Source organism: Brachycentrus maculatus, unplaced genomic scaffold (assembly GCF_059751285.1).
Source record: "Brachycentrus maculatus isolate JH-2025_06_01 unplaced genomic scaffold, ASM5975128v1 h1tg000693l, whole genome shotgun sequence".
Taxonomy (NCBI): Eukaryota; Metazoa; Arthropoda; class Insecta; order Trichoptera; family Brachycentridae; genus Brachycentrus; species Brachycentrus maculatus.
This window is the reverse complement of record NW_028281425.1, coordinates 554,790-570,067: the sequence shown is the minus strand read 5'-3', so window position 1 is coordinate 570,067 and position 15,278 is coordinate 554,790. Positions and strand designations below refer to the sequence as shown.

General features: G+C 37.1%; 1 protein-coding gene across 2 annotated transcripts in view; it reads left to right on the top strand.

The window, feature by feature from the left end:
• Positions 1-15,278, top strand: part of LOC148300560 (uncharacterized) — a 36,613-nt gene that overhangs the window by 17,402 nt on the left and 3,933 nt on the right. The window contains exons 2-10 of one of the 2 annotated variants that reach the window (XM_088274612.1): positions 9,561-9,697; positions 10,821-10,889; positions 10,999-11,084; positions 11,276-11,456; positions 11,623-11,674; positions 11,970-12,100; positions 12,230-12,309; positions 12,821-13,026; positions 14,845-15,238. In XM_088274612.1, the coding sequence (XP_088130738.1) occupies positions 9,619-9,697; positions 10,821-10,889; positions 10,999-11,084; positions 11,276-11,456; positions 11,623-11,674; positions 11,970-12,100; positions 12,230-12,309; positions 12,821-13,026; positions 14,845-15,238 (1,278 nt within the window). In that variant the 5' untranslated portion in view covers positions 9,561-9,618. The remainder of the gene's footprint in view (positions 1-9,560; positions 9,698-10,820; positions 10,890-10,998; positions 11,085-11,275; positions 11,457-11,622; positions 11,675-11,969; positions 12,101-12,229; positions 12,310-12,820; positions 13,027-14,844; positions 15,239-15,278) is intronic. The other variant, XM_088274613.1, reaches the window with a different exon arrangement.

The following is a 15,278-nucleotide window of genomic DNA, read 5'->3' as shown; positions in this document are numbered from 1 at the left end:
TCAAAAATACACACTCGATATCGAGCCAAGATGAAAGCTGTATATTTGTAGCTTCAACATTTTTATAATATAAATTTATTTTCCGCTAAAATAAGTCGGTTTGTATTTCATTTCTATTCAGATCTGACGTCAAGTTGCCGCACCCGTGACGATCAAACTCAGTCATATCCATTTTTTCTAATGTTATTAGATTGAATTGAAACATTCGAATATAGCGAGTTAAGTGCTCTTTCCTCGGGTTGAATTTGAATACAGAAATTTCGTTTGTTTTTTATTATGGCAGTATAATTCCAAATGCTGTCGTGTATCTGCCAGTCACGGTTATCTGGTTATCTGCTGTCAGTGGCGAGGCTGTCAATATCGCCGTTTCGCGACATTTAGTAGAGCCAACATAGCGCCAAACGAAAGCTGCCAGAAGTGACTGGTGATTGACACCGTTGTGACAAAACCAATTAACGCGTGTTGACGCGTCCAAGTTTGGTACTACTCCCTGCCCCGTGCCTCGTATTACGCGCAATAGCGTATTGGCAATGGAGGTGAAGGAAAACGACAAGTTAGGTACGTTTGCGCCATTAACCATTTAATTATAAATCCTAGTTGCCACTTAAAAGTAAATAGTTCAACCTATATTTGAGTCTACAGTTCACGATGCACGCAGCATCCGTCTCCAGCAGCACCAGCATCTCCAACGCGTCTATTCTCTGTCGTTCCTTTCATTTACAGTCCACATTTCTACACCGTCCAAATATATGAGAAATCAGCATGCTGCTCTCGTAATTAAATATACAAATATATTCTACATTGTCTCGCTCAATGGCTCGGTATGTGTTCTTCCGGGATGCCAGGTTCCATTCCCCCCGGTCTTGGGCAAATTCAACTGCCGACTTATTCGGTCAGTTCATATGTATTATGCTCCTTATCCTCGGCATTTCGTTGAAACTACCAGCTTATCAAGACCCTCCCCGCACTCTCTGCCGAATGTGAGAACTGAGATGGTACCGGTACAGTGAGATGTTGTAAACAAATATCATTTATGATGCTGAAAATTTATGCAAATTAATGTTATAATATTCAACATGTACGAATAGGTATTATGTATGATAATTATTAGATCGAAAATTGCTGTCCTTGTTGCCAATCTCAAACATTTTTTCTATGTGTCATCTTTTATTTTTTGATCAAACATGACACACGAATAGTTTCGAAAACTAGAGATGAAAACGTCTGTATTTTTCGAAACTAATCGTGTGTAATGAAATAAAACTCATTATGTGGTATTATACAAGTATTTTTTAATTTTTTTTTTTATAATCAACATGTCATTGTCAACATGCCACAAAGTTAATGCCGAATCAATTAATAATATCTCTTATTATTCTTATTTTTTTTGTTAAAATAGTTAATTTTGAAAAAAATGCGCAATAATTTAAACGATCAAATAAATTTATCAGTTCAATACTGATTTCAACGACCGTGAAAATCTAAGAAATTTGATTAGATTGAAAACAGTACAAAAGTGAGTTGATTCGTCCTTGAACTTACAGCCCGCTCCGTGGTGGGCGGATCGTGATGGCAACCACGGTACACCGTATGACCGACATTAGCTAGTAACTATTGTGACATCACTTTCCAGCTAGAAGCAGTCACCTCTCGCGACCGCGCGATGATCTAACGTCGCTTTCCTAGTGCCCACTATTGTTCAATAAGCTCTGTCTGGACTCAGCACCGAATGTAATATGGACTACGAATAACGCGTCGTATTACTGAACGAGGTAAGCAGTCACCGAGTGGTCATCTTGTTGTCACGAGCTCAAAAGCTATCTCTTCATACCCAGGGGTGGATTCGAATTGGTCGCCACTGTTTTGCCCGCCTCTGTAAATTAGTATTTAACGCGTCTGGCTGCCGTGCTGAAGATTCCGGGTAACTTAAGTACCTATCGTATAATTTTTTTCATAACTAATTATGATGAAATTTTTAAATTGATTTATTCTTGAATGTTTTTAATTTTTCGGTTATATTTTATAAATATGTGTTTATTTATATATAAACAAAATATCCCGCATAAACATTGGAAAAGGTAGATGAATGGTTAGTAAATGGATGATCATACTGCACACCGTACTCTGTGTACGAGTAACAAAACAATAATCGTATTATTTCGTTATCAAATCGATAATTCTCAAGGCGGTTCTGTTACAATAATTATGTAAACACGTATGTTGGAGCAAAATTATAATGATAACACTTTCAAGAGCAAGCCGAATCGGCGGCTAATAATATCCCGTGATGTAATCTGACACTGAAGGTATCTATCTTACTGAACACAGTCGTGCCTTATCATTATCGCGTACGCGCATCTGCTCCGAGACGCGACTGGAGTGCGCGGTCAATCTCAATACGCGACCAGCCCGCTTCAGCCGGCCGCTTGTACCATACAGATAAAGTGCGACAGGATTCATTATGTAGGTATTAGATATTTTTCCGTATCTTATAACGAATATTTGCATTTTTAAAAATAATAAATTAAATTTTACGAAATATTTTCCGAATATCACGTTTTTGGAGGCCCTGCTCTGCTCGCTTGCCTCTTCAATGAGTTGTTTCCGCTCCCAAAGACAAAGTTATCACATTCGTCCTCCGCCAGTGCAAATATAGCGCTTACATCACCGCAGATATTGGTGTTCTGTGTTTTGTATGCATATTATTCTGACACGGGCACCGTAACAAGGTCACATCCACTAAATCTCCATAAACGTTAAACGATCACTAAAACCTGCCGAGAACTAATTCAATATTCAGTTTTCATTATATCGCTAAATAAATGACATCTTTCAAACACCGCCAACGCTTGTTTAACCTTTCGAATGCCGGCAGACATTTTATATTAGACGCGTTGTTAGTGCTACGAGTAAAAATCTATCATTTTTCTTTTTAAGACTCCTTGTTTTATAATAATGTATGTTTGGTTTATTGCTGAAAATGACGACATGAACTTATCTCACCATAATATTATAATGCACTGGTGACTGGCCTCAAGGTATTCCTCGTATACCTTGGCGCCTGACCCAAATACCATATAAGGAATGGTTTTTCCTACAATAGCTCATTCCAGTCTCCGAGAAACTTTCGCCAAAATGAGATTTTTTATCATCTTATTATGTACTACATACATATGTCAATCAGATAAGTTTATTTGCGTAACATATTTTACTAAAAAATAAAAAAAGACTTTGCAGGGCCTTGTACAGAAAATATGTAAAACAAATTAGCTATTATACAGACGTACATAAGTATATGTAAAAATGTTTTCATACATTAAATATATATATATATATATATATATATATATATATATATATATATATATATATATATATATATATATATATATATATATATATATATATATATATATATATATATATAGTAGATTTTAATTGTTGTCCGTCTCCGTAGTGTGATGGTCAGCACGCTCGTTACTATTCCGGAGGTCCCGGGTTCAATTCCCAGCGGGGGGGTCAAATAAATATAAGTAATTTCTTCACTCTAATATTTATTCAATATTACCCTGGACTGTTACCTGAAGCGGAAACGATCAAGATAACACTGCGTTTATTGATGCAGTGCCCTATGTGCCATTGGGGTGCGGTTAAGGGTTAAAAGAAGATTTTTAATTACCACCAACCCGAGCAGCCCACCCCTGACGTACGCAGTTCGTAGTTTAGAAAACGTGTTTTGAGTTAACTTAGTAAGCAGCGAGATTCGTTAATGAATACATTGTATATAAGTATGTATGTCTTACTTAGTAACAGTGAATGCCCACGTAAATTATTGAGTAGTGTCTCGGACAGAGGCGTCTCTGTGTTGTGCTCGCTTCTTGGATCGGAAAAGTACACTCGTTTCGGAGTACAAGGATGACCTCACGCCGCCATAACATTACTCCAACAGGCGATGCATTACTTGCTTACCTACGCCAATGCAGATGCGTATCATGAAGCCGTCACTCTACACAGATGTGTTGTAATATTTATCCGTTTTTTCTAATGTCTACAATTACCTACATATTTCCTTTTCAAACCACATTAAAATGTGTTTATTTTATAAATCATAAATAATATGTAATTATAATCCCCGATCTTAAATTGCCCTCATAATTAAGAAAAATAATCTCATTTTCCTAACGAACTTGCTCTTATTTTCAAATTCCTGTGAATTATAGTAGGATACACTAATGATATCACTTATTCCGAATCGGTATAGTAAAATATTTGTAATACCATACACCAACGTAAATTAGTTCCGCGTACTATGTGCAATGTAGGGTAAAATTGAGGGTTAAAATAATGTGCATTTTACTCGAGGATTCGTAAAACTGCGCTTGATAAGTTGAAACTACAGTGGAACCTCCCATAACGAGCATAATTCGTTCCAGAATGTTACTCGTTAAACGTTTTTTTTTTACTGGCGCGGAAGTCCCGCCTTACAAGTGAATGTCGTGAACAGGGGACTTGCCCTTCCTTTGTAACTCGTTATGCAAAGTCGCTCGTTAAGGGAGCAACTTTTTCAGATTTTGCTTGTTATGCGAATTACTCGTTATGAGAGGTTTCACTGTATTTAGATGTTTTTATACTACGCAGATTATTTGATTGTATTTGTTTTTTGCGTTAGTAAAGTAATTTTCCAAGCCTGACAAGAAAATCTGGTTAAAAATGACCGACATAAATCGAGCATTCCTTCTTGGATCTGATTCCAAACAGATGTTTCCCGATACTTATGTACAGCTCGCAGTTGTGTAAGAAAGCGTGGGCCGCTGTTTACTAGTGACTCTTCCAGCCCTGGCCTACTTCCGCAACTGTCGGCACCTACTTCCTCTGGTTCCCACTGATCTGGCTACCGTCCATTATCAACTATTGTACAATATATTGCCACTTACCATTATCATCTCATAATCTCATCTTAACCCTTCGTAATTTAGTGGTTTCACAGTGAAACCATATAAAACACAGCGTAATTTAGTGCGCGTTAGTTGCAGGAAAGCAAATAAATTACCAGTCCCTTATTTTAGTGATTATCCTAGCAAATAAATATACAATGGCAATGTTTATTGTTATTATTAAATGTCGTGCGTAACAAAAGATTACTTAAGACTACACAAAGATTTCAGAGTACGTCTATACCACCTTTATCGGGGGCGAAGATTGGCTACCACTTAGTATTGTTCAGAATAACACAAAGGTTATCATTTTTATGATGATTTCAAAGAATATATTTTTATTAAATTATTCGATTTACTTACTTGAACTCTTCTTAACCGGTGACAACTCCCTCCAAAATCTACCAAGATATAACACATGTATGAGATATTCAACGGAGAGGAAGCTTTTTTTTTATATTCTTTTCTCAACCTCCGTTGAGAGATCTAATATATATTGATGTCTGACTTTCGAGGGTTAACTCCCAAGTTTGAGTGCAATAAAATAAATACATATTGTTAATAATCAACAGGCCAAATTAGAAGCATATAAATTTAATTAACGTTTCAGGGTCTCCCTAATAGGTAAAAACAAATTCGTATGAATTATCACCCACATTCAGAAAGGGAAAGCTATTTACTTCACAATGTTATAATAGATGGCAGTTCCATATGTCAGTACCAACCGATATACGAAAACGGTTGAAAATATGCTTCGTCTGTGTCGAGACGTCTGAAGTAGAAAGATCTCTGCCGTGAAACATACACACTCGCCCATGACTGGGAAATCCACTATTATACACCGTACTTTAAGCATACCTAATTAACCTGTCCTGTAAACCTAACTTATGTGTGTAGGAGAACATACTTATATAAATGCATAGGTATACATAATGCATGCGAGTTGTTCGTGCCATGTGAGCAGCCTATATTGCGTTGGCATATTACTATCAGCATCGGTTCGTCAGGTGTTGGTCTATTTCCGATTAGCGCGTCACACGGACAATAGTTCAACAGGTCTGACCGTCTTAGTCATCGTCTCATTCTAATTCTGGGCCATCCGCGTCTGCCTAACTCCACTCCGACGCCGTGGAACGGTGCTCAGTACGAAATCTTATGTACATTTTATATCTAGATGAGGGTGTACGAGTGTACTGTCGGTCGAATCTCTTTTTCATTAGAATTGTCGTTATAATGTCAAAACAGGATTTGTGAATAGTAAATTTATGAAGTAGTAGAGATTATTATTGTAACCGAAAACATTATCCCGAGCCGGTATTGGGCGGCGTTCGGTTCCCGATCTCCGGTCGCCAGCTCCAGTCCCGAGTAGCCGACTGCGACTTCCGGCCATTTAGCGCGAAACTAGCGTATTTCGGGAACGGCTCTACTCCCGTAATAATATATTCAACACGTTCGTTTCTCGCTTGTCGCGCATTTTTCCAATTCTGTTCTTGTCCAATTAGTCACGATTTATCATTTGTTTTTACTATTCCGAGCTTTGGAGTCAGTATTTATAAACTCTTTTTTGTCCTTTCTTTTTTATCTCTCATCCGTACCGAATGGTTCATAGTCACTGTGCCATATGCTGCGCTTCTTAATTACGCGAAGACAATGCGGCCAGTTTAGGGCTGTTATCCTACGTTAGATGAAATGTAGAAACTCTTATTCATAAATTTCACATATATTTTCTTTTCTTTTCCACACTTCAGTCGCGAAAAATATTTGCTAATCATAAACTTATGTGTCTACTCGAATTATTAATTTTAATTTCATGGCATTAACTCGGGGTTGCATTACAGTAGTAATAGCGAGGTAAAAATAGTGCGTGAAATAATTAAATAATACGTTAAAACATCAACCACAGTTTTTGAATGTTAGGTGCTGCTTTGTTCTTTCCGTGTCGTGGTTAAAACTTTGTGCTAACTTATGAGTTGTTTTCAGTCGTTTGTTGGGATTGCGATAGGTTTGGGTCAAGAAAAAATCGCAACTTGTGAAAAGGATCCGTATTAGAATGTCAATAAATAACGGTCGAGTGGGAAATGCTATGACTGATCATTTTCTGCAAATTTCGTGTCTGCTGTGCTGGTCGGGGTTGTGGAGGCGTCTGTGTGTGACATCGGGTTAGAATCGGATCTAGCTGACTAACTGAACTAACTACTGATCTCTTTTATTGCCTACGCTGGGACACTTCTAAAAAATTGTTGATGGTTTTCCGAATTATGTATTTATTTAGATAGGCAGTGAGTGACACGGACATTGAAAGCTATTATGCAATTTCACAGTAAAATTGGGATGAAATTTTGTTTCGCATTTTCTTATAATTTTTGCTATTTAGTTCATAAAAAATTGCTTTGAAGAGTGATCTGTTAGGAAGCCTCGATAGTTTCTGTATCGGATCCGGACATTCCCGGGTTGGGACTTTTCAATGTAAGACAATTGGAAAATGTTAGTACCCTTGGGACTCGTAAAACACAGTTTTATATATCACGGATGTATAAATTGTGGGATATTTTTTATATACACATGTATTGTACACGCTTTTTATAACACGGTTTCAGAAAAATAAATAAATAAATTAATAGGTTTGTTATTAAAAAAATAATGTACATATTCATATAAACTATCTAAGATTTTATTTTGGAACACAAACCCTAATTTTGTATGAACTTCAAATTTTGTATGGTTTTTGTGGAACCATATAACCGTGTTATACGAGGCCCGAGTGTATGCTACTCCGGTTATTAGGTAGATAAAAATCAAAATATTGTTACATATTTAGATATTGTTCAAGTTTACCAAGGATGTATGCCGACATCGTACCACTAGCGCCGCCCTGCGGTAAACTTCACTACTACTTTTGTCGAAATTTTAAAATTCCCATATTCCACGGTTGTAATGACATGTTAAACTAAAAATTGTAGCGTTGATCTAGAATTACAACCCCCGAACAAGCTCCTAAAATTTCATAAAGATAGGATCCTTTTTCCGTGAGTTTTTCCACCAGAAAATATGCAAACATTTAGGGGATTGTCATATACATAATTTGTCTGCGACGCGCGCGACCTCCGCATTCACAACTGAATCAACAAGTTTTAGAAATATGTTTTCATTTTTATGGCAATGGACAGTAATAATATGTTAAGCGAGTAGACTCGTAAAAAATATATCTCGTCGGAAGATTTGGCAGCGGTAAATTATTCCGCAATAAACGCCCGGTATTCCGCTAATTTGATTATCAAACTAGTTTTTAGTTTTTAGCGGCGCCTCCAGATGATAAATACCAATAGTACAATGCCGTATTGCAATAGATTTGACAACTCCGAATGTATTTGAACACCGCCGGCGCCGTCCACATGATTAAACTTCACTCAGTCCACTAGGTTTAAACAAATATTTGTTTTATAGGTGTCCCTTACAAAGGGACTTAATACCTTTACGTAATATGTGTAAAGTGATCATACGTCCCGTTTTGAGCGGGACCGTCCCGTTTTTAAATAGACTGTCCCGTTGTCCCCAAGTAAAGTTTCGGGACGTCGAAATCAAACAAAGAGCATCACACTATAAAAATTTAAAAATGAAACTGCAAAAAATCGTCGGTAGTTTGTAGTATATTTTTCTATTGATAATTGTCTATTACCATTGTGTTGTCTTTATTTGTTTTTCATGTTTGAAAAACCTGTTGGTAAAAACTTTCTAGTCAATTGAATCATTGAATACATTTTATGCTTGCCCGGAACAAATGCGCCCGTAGAAAGAGTCTTTTCACAGATGAATAAGTTGTGGACGACAGAAAAAACACAATTACATGTCGGAGTACTTAAAGTGATGTTGTTGGTTAAGATAAATTTTTAAAAATTCTGCTAAGAATTCCATTCTTATTTAAAAGCAAACCCACTACTTGAGAAAATTTGTTCACCAGAAAAATATAAAACAACATAAATTTTTCATGTTTATACTATTCATTCCTCTTATTTTCCTTGTCAACATTCCTTTCTTTTTAATAATACATAAAAACTACGAAAAAATATGTGTTTTCTTGAATATACATATTATTACGTAAAAATTGGTAAATGTTCAGTTTTGTGGATCAAAATAAATAGTCAGTGTAAGTATGTGGTATACATATCATAGTCGTACAGGAGAAAGTGACCAACTATCAAAACGTAAAATGTTCAGGAGGGCCATTTAAGTCACTTTTGCTTGGCAACAAAATAAACATCAATGCAGTTAGTCATTTTTAACAAGTCAATATATTATACTTCCATGTTTAAAATCGCTTTGGGGTTTTTTAGGGCAATATTAAGCTTCTAAGAAAGATATCAAATAGTCAATGATCACATTTTTGTAAAAAATGCACTTGGTCACTTTCTCCTGTATGACTAGGATATAAATGTGTATTTATTGTAAATAATTATGTATAGTTTCAACATGTGGGAAGGGTTTTTTTTCAGTTACCAATTTAAAAGAGGATTATTGTTAATGTAAATCAAAACATGATTCTACTGAGTTTATTTATTTTTGTGAAAGCTGTATTTTGAGAATAAAATTTCAGTTTGTGTTTACATAATTGTTTTTTCTGGTTTACAGATAGCGAAAGAGGGGTAGAGTAATATTCCAACCACGGGCGAGTGAAGGAGACGACATCATGGCGCAGAAGGCGTACTCAAAACACAGTGAATACAGAACTTATACCACCAAAGGGAATTATGACGATGGAGACTTTGGTAAATATTCAGTGTTTCTTATACTCAGGCGCTCGCAAATGTCTTTAATTCTTAGAGCTTAAAGTTTACAACTGATCATAACAGTATACAGTATACAAGAATAACAACATATTATTTTTGCAAATTCATGACCTTAGCATGAATACATAGAATGGTGCGATATTAGAAGTTGTTTGGCCATAGTAACGTTGAATTTTTCAACAGTAAATAAGAGATAATGTAATTTTTATGTCAATATTCTTCAATTTAATGCTCTCTAAGTAAAGTATTCACTCTTCAAACACTCTAAATTGAACAAATTGTACAAACACATCTGCTCTTTCTACAAGTACATGTTGTAATGGTGTGCTCGTGTGCAGATACAAAAAGTACCGCATTGTCTTCTTTATTCATTTTTAATCACCGTGAATTGTAGAGCACCCTGGAGGTGATTTCTCACCAAAAGGGGGCTATATAAATTGTCCAATAGAAACTTTAGCAATACTGCAACAGTTCGTGTTTATAGGTAATCCATTTCCAGTTCATAAATGCAGGTTCTTTGTTTTCACCATATTTTGTATGTCCCATATTTTTTTCACAAATGCGGGATTTGAACCGGTCTACAGTTATTTATATCAAGATTTTTATTGATATGTCGATAAAGAAGAAGTATTCATAGATAGCAATTCGGAAGTCTGGATATTTACTAGGGTTTACAATGTCACCTGTCAGTGGCTGGTTTGAGCGGTCTTCTTGTGAATCGTAACATTTTCCATTCTATTCATGATTAGCAACCAACCGCGTACTTAAATATTGAGAAGTTGTATATGTATCGCAAGTGACAGCGCACAATGTTTTTTTTAGTTAAAATTGCTATTTAAAATTGGTTTAGTATATTGTTTTTAGTAAGTTAGCAGAGACGTCCATTTTCTTTTGTTTAAGAACATAATATCGGGAGATTTTTATTATTCAAGGTTTTTTTGCGCCCATTTTTGTTAAGGCCAATGGTACATTTGGCATTGCATCATATCACTGGAGTGTCAAATTGATCACTTAACTTACGAAAGCAAGTTGATCAGTCCTGCGCTTGAGGTACCTAATGTATGTATGTAAAATTAATAATAAATTTTAATTTATTTTTCAGATACAATGAAAGCTGAACTTCTTCCCAGCAAGTATGGAAGTCTCATCCAGCCGGGGAATGGAGTTCCGGGTGCGTTCATATATTTGTCCATATTTCAATAAATTAATTATTACTTCTACAAATTTACAACAGAAAGATAAGTCCCCCTAATAAAATGTTTGAATTTGTTACATTTCAGCGGGAAATAAAGAATATTATTATGAATACAAAGAAGAGAAGGACCCTTCTGGCTCCTTTGATAGAAAGGACCTTCGGACAGTAGAGGTGAGAATTCATACTTTGATATGTTCAATTTTCAATCTTAAAAACTAACGTTTGTTTATTTCGAATTATGCGGCGGTCACTCAATAAATGTGCCATTCACAATTGATCGTTGGCGCTGGTTTATAAATAACTGGGTCCATTAGAACAATGTTTGTTTGAAAGTTGCCTCAAGTTTTTGTTATATTTTTCAGCAATACGAGTTCTCGCACAGCCCGAGCAACCGCTACGACAGCGGGCGGCCGGCCATCACGAGCACGCCGCACCGTCTCCCGGCGCCGGTGGCCCGGAAGGGCGACCTCAGCCAGAACATCGAGGAGCTGGACTCCCTGCTGGACGACTTGCAGCGCGACCAGGACAGGAAGCCCTACAAGAGTCAGTACCCACTTGTATATATGTCTACCTTCATTTTTAGTTTACATAGCCAGTCGTGACAATATACACGCCCTCTATCTGCGCTATATTTCCATTCATCACCAAAATGTCTTAAAATAATTTAATATTTTATTATTTATGACATATATACAACTTATATTTTTAGGTGGTTATTCATCTGATACAATGGAGAGCTCTTCTTTCGACTACAGAGCATCGTGAGTATAATTTGAATTATGGATTCGAAAATTCTCAAAAAATTGTTAGGTTTTTGACTCTCAACGCTTCTAAAATTTTTTGGAGCAGTTCCTATAAATAACTGAAAAGAACTTGTTTTATCTAATATGTTGGATACTAATTATGCCAAATATAATTTTTTCAAGTTGTTACCCTTATAAACTGGGCAAACTCAAAATGCTACTTCACAGTTGAGCGAATACTGAAGCACACCGCAGTGTGTGCCATTGATTTAGCTAATAAAGCAGTCTTAAAATTGATGTTTTTCTTGGACAGAACTACTCCAGTGAAGTCTTCTGGCTACAGCACTCTGAACAAAGTGGATCGCGAGGTGGAGTGGCTGCCCGCTGCTCCTGCAACTATCTCCAGGGAAGTCAACCGTGAGGTCATCAGGAAGCAGGTCACAGGTACAAAGCCTTATCTAAGTCGATTGAGCCATAGGCGCCTTGCGTTTCTTTCATCATTCGGACCATTCTCTTCAACATTCCTAAGCCACAAGTTTCAATGGGACATAAGTCTTTACATTTGTTTTGCAGAATCCCATGTGGTACCTGCAGGAGGTGTAACTCCGGCTGCAGTATGTGACAAGTGCCATCCACCAGCAATCTCCGCTGTGGTAAGTCATATTTCTTTATATTATTTTATTCAAAATTCTCGAGTAGGCAGACAATAATGGCGAGCTCTAATTTTTCATATAGGGATCTTATATATACATACATTTTAACAACTATTTAGTGTTTTTTCTGATTCTCACACCACATGATAACATCAACCATTTTTCTTTTGTTTTTACTAAACATAATTATTTGATCTGTCCGCCTCCGTAGTGTAATGGTCAGCACGCTCGGCTACCGTACTGGAGGTTCCGGGTTCGATTCCCAAGGGGGGTAAAATAAATATAAGTGATTTTTTCACTGTAATATTTATTCAATATTACCCTGGACTGGTACCTGAAGCGGAGGGCTGATCACCTTTCCTTCATGTGTAAACGATCAAGATAACACTGCGTTTATATGACGCAGTGCCCTATGCACCATCGGGGTGCGGATAAGGGTTTTATTATTATTATTTATTAATTATTTGATATTTTTGAAATTTTTTTATCATAAATTATCTGTTTTCCCCAGCCCGGTGTGCCAATGAACAAGGTGACCACGACGGTGAAGACTTACACGTACGAGGTTCCGGCGGACCAAGACCCAGCCAGCGTGCCCATCCCGGGCGCAGGGCCCTCTCTCGCGGGCAGCTCGGCCACCACGCTCTCCACGCAGCACGACCACGAGCAGCGCACGTACGTCAACACGCACTTCAACACATCCTCCTCCGCTGTCGGGTTGGTATCGCTGCTAATTAACACGTAACACTTCTGTCGCAACTGCTCCAATATGATTTATAACTTTCCATTCTGCCTTTAAAAAATTAACATTTTACTACAGATGTCTCAACCAATATTTTTGAAAATTACTATATTTAGAAGGCATGTTGGAAAGTCAGAATTGTATACTTCATGTATAATATTATTGAGTAAAAAAAAACATTTAGTACATGATTATCTAAATTATGCTGGAAGCACCATTTTTAGCTGTAATATTGCTCCATCCCACTTTATCCTGCATCAACTCGATGCAATGACGTATGCACCAGTTGTGCAGATAAGAAAATTCATCTTTCACCCGACGGTCAGTACCGGCCAAGTTTTTGGGAACCTCTTACAGGTCAAACTTTGATTCAATTAAAATAAAATGGTTTTAAAAAATTTAAAAGATTTTGAAAATCTTCAAGTTCAATGTCCATTGAACTGGTGGTGTGTCGAATTCTGTAATATCTGGTGACGATATCTCAATTAAATCTTCTGATTCATTTGCATGGTTTTCCATTTAAGGAACGGGACAAAAATCAGTATTGGTATTGTCCAGTTCATACAATTCTTCGCGAGTGTTTTCGTCGCATTCAGCATCTGAATATTCCAATATCCAAAATGTTTTAGCCATCTAAATATAACAATGAAAGTAAACAGTAACATGACTTAAAAAAAAAAACATAATTCCAAAAGAATATACACTAATAATTTTGGTCACATTTAGTTCCGTGGGATATGTATATCCCACCACTTTGACACTTGATTATAATTGAACGACATGCGTGTTTTTAGATATTTATCGATCAATGTAAACATTAATACATACCGTGGTAGATATATAATAGTATATAGATTAGAAAGCACTGAACGCTAAATAAAACAATGTTTTTGGAAAAAACTTTGTATTTTCGACAATCTGACACAAAAAATTTCGACTATGTCCACTCCGAGCGATGTACTGTCGAAAACTGACCGTTCAGAATATGTCAGCAGTTGACATTAGTATAATTTAAGTTAAAACACCGCTTCCCAATGGCTTTTTTGTGCCATTTCCTTATCTGGGAATACATCTTCCCACCGCCCACGAAAGGGTCAAGGTGCGGTAACCAATCTTATACAGGTGATATAAATATTGTTGTGTAAAAGCACTTGATATTAGCGGGTTACCTCTGCTCAATTACATCTAGATCAAAGGTGGCCAACTCACGGCCCGCGGTTATGTACGACAAATATATTTTTAAACCAGTGATATACTTATATGTGATACACTTTTTGAAACATCAACAATATTTATACGCTCAAGTATTATCTTTGAACAAGTCACGCATGCTGTTGCATAAAAACAGTGAATAATATCCGTTCACACACTCTTCAGCATCGCCAATTTAAGGCAATCTCAAAAACATCTCGAAAATCAGTTAAGGTGTGCAACTTTGAGTAATAAATACATTTGGAAAAATAAGTAATAGTTTTGATTGTTAAAAATGTTTAATACCAATACATTTTTTGTTGGTGCAATGTGTTTTCTTCTTACATCTGGTCATAGTTATGTTTTTTTTTCACAATTACCCTGATTGTACTCTCTGAATACCTCGGCATTAAAATTATTTTTAAAACTTACAAAAATCATTAATTATGAAATTCGTTGTTACAATTTTTTTCTAATATTTATATATGGGCCCTTGGGAAAATTTTAGGTTATTGATGCGGCCCGAGGTGCAATTTGGGTTGGCCAGGCCTGATCTAGACAGTTCATTGTATTAACTTACTGTTTACACTTACACATTGCAGCCAAACTATTCGGCAGCCGTCTCCCTTACCTCCGCAGAGCACTCACTATCGCGAGACCACTACCACCGTAGGCGCTCCCCCGCATGTGTGTCCGCACAATACCACCACGCTGTGCACGCACACCTCGCACACTTCCCACGCCGCGCCGGGCTCGCCCACCTGCCCGAACTGCGCGCTCAAGCTGACCGGCCAGCCCGCCGCGTCTTGCCCGCAGTGCGCCGCGCCACACGTGTGCCCCGCGCGTGACACTAACATCGTGCGTACAGAGCGCTATACTACCAACACTGTGGACAATCGCTACCCGGATAATCGCTCGCCATACCCCGCTCCGGCGAGCCCGCCGTACGCAGTACCCGTGGATCATATCCCGCGACAACCCAATCAGGGACCGGGGGTGAGTTATAATTAACTAAGAATTTATAATTTGACTAGTT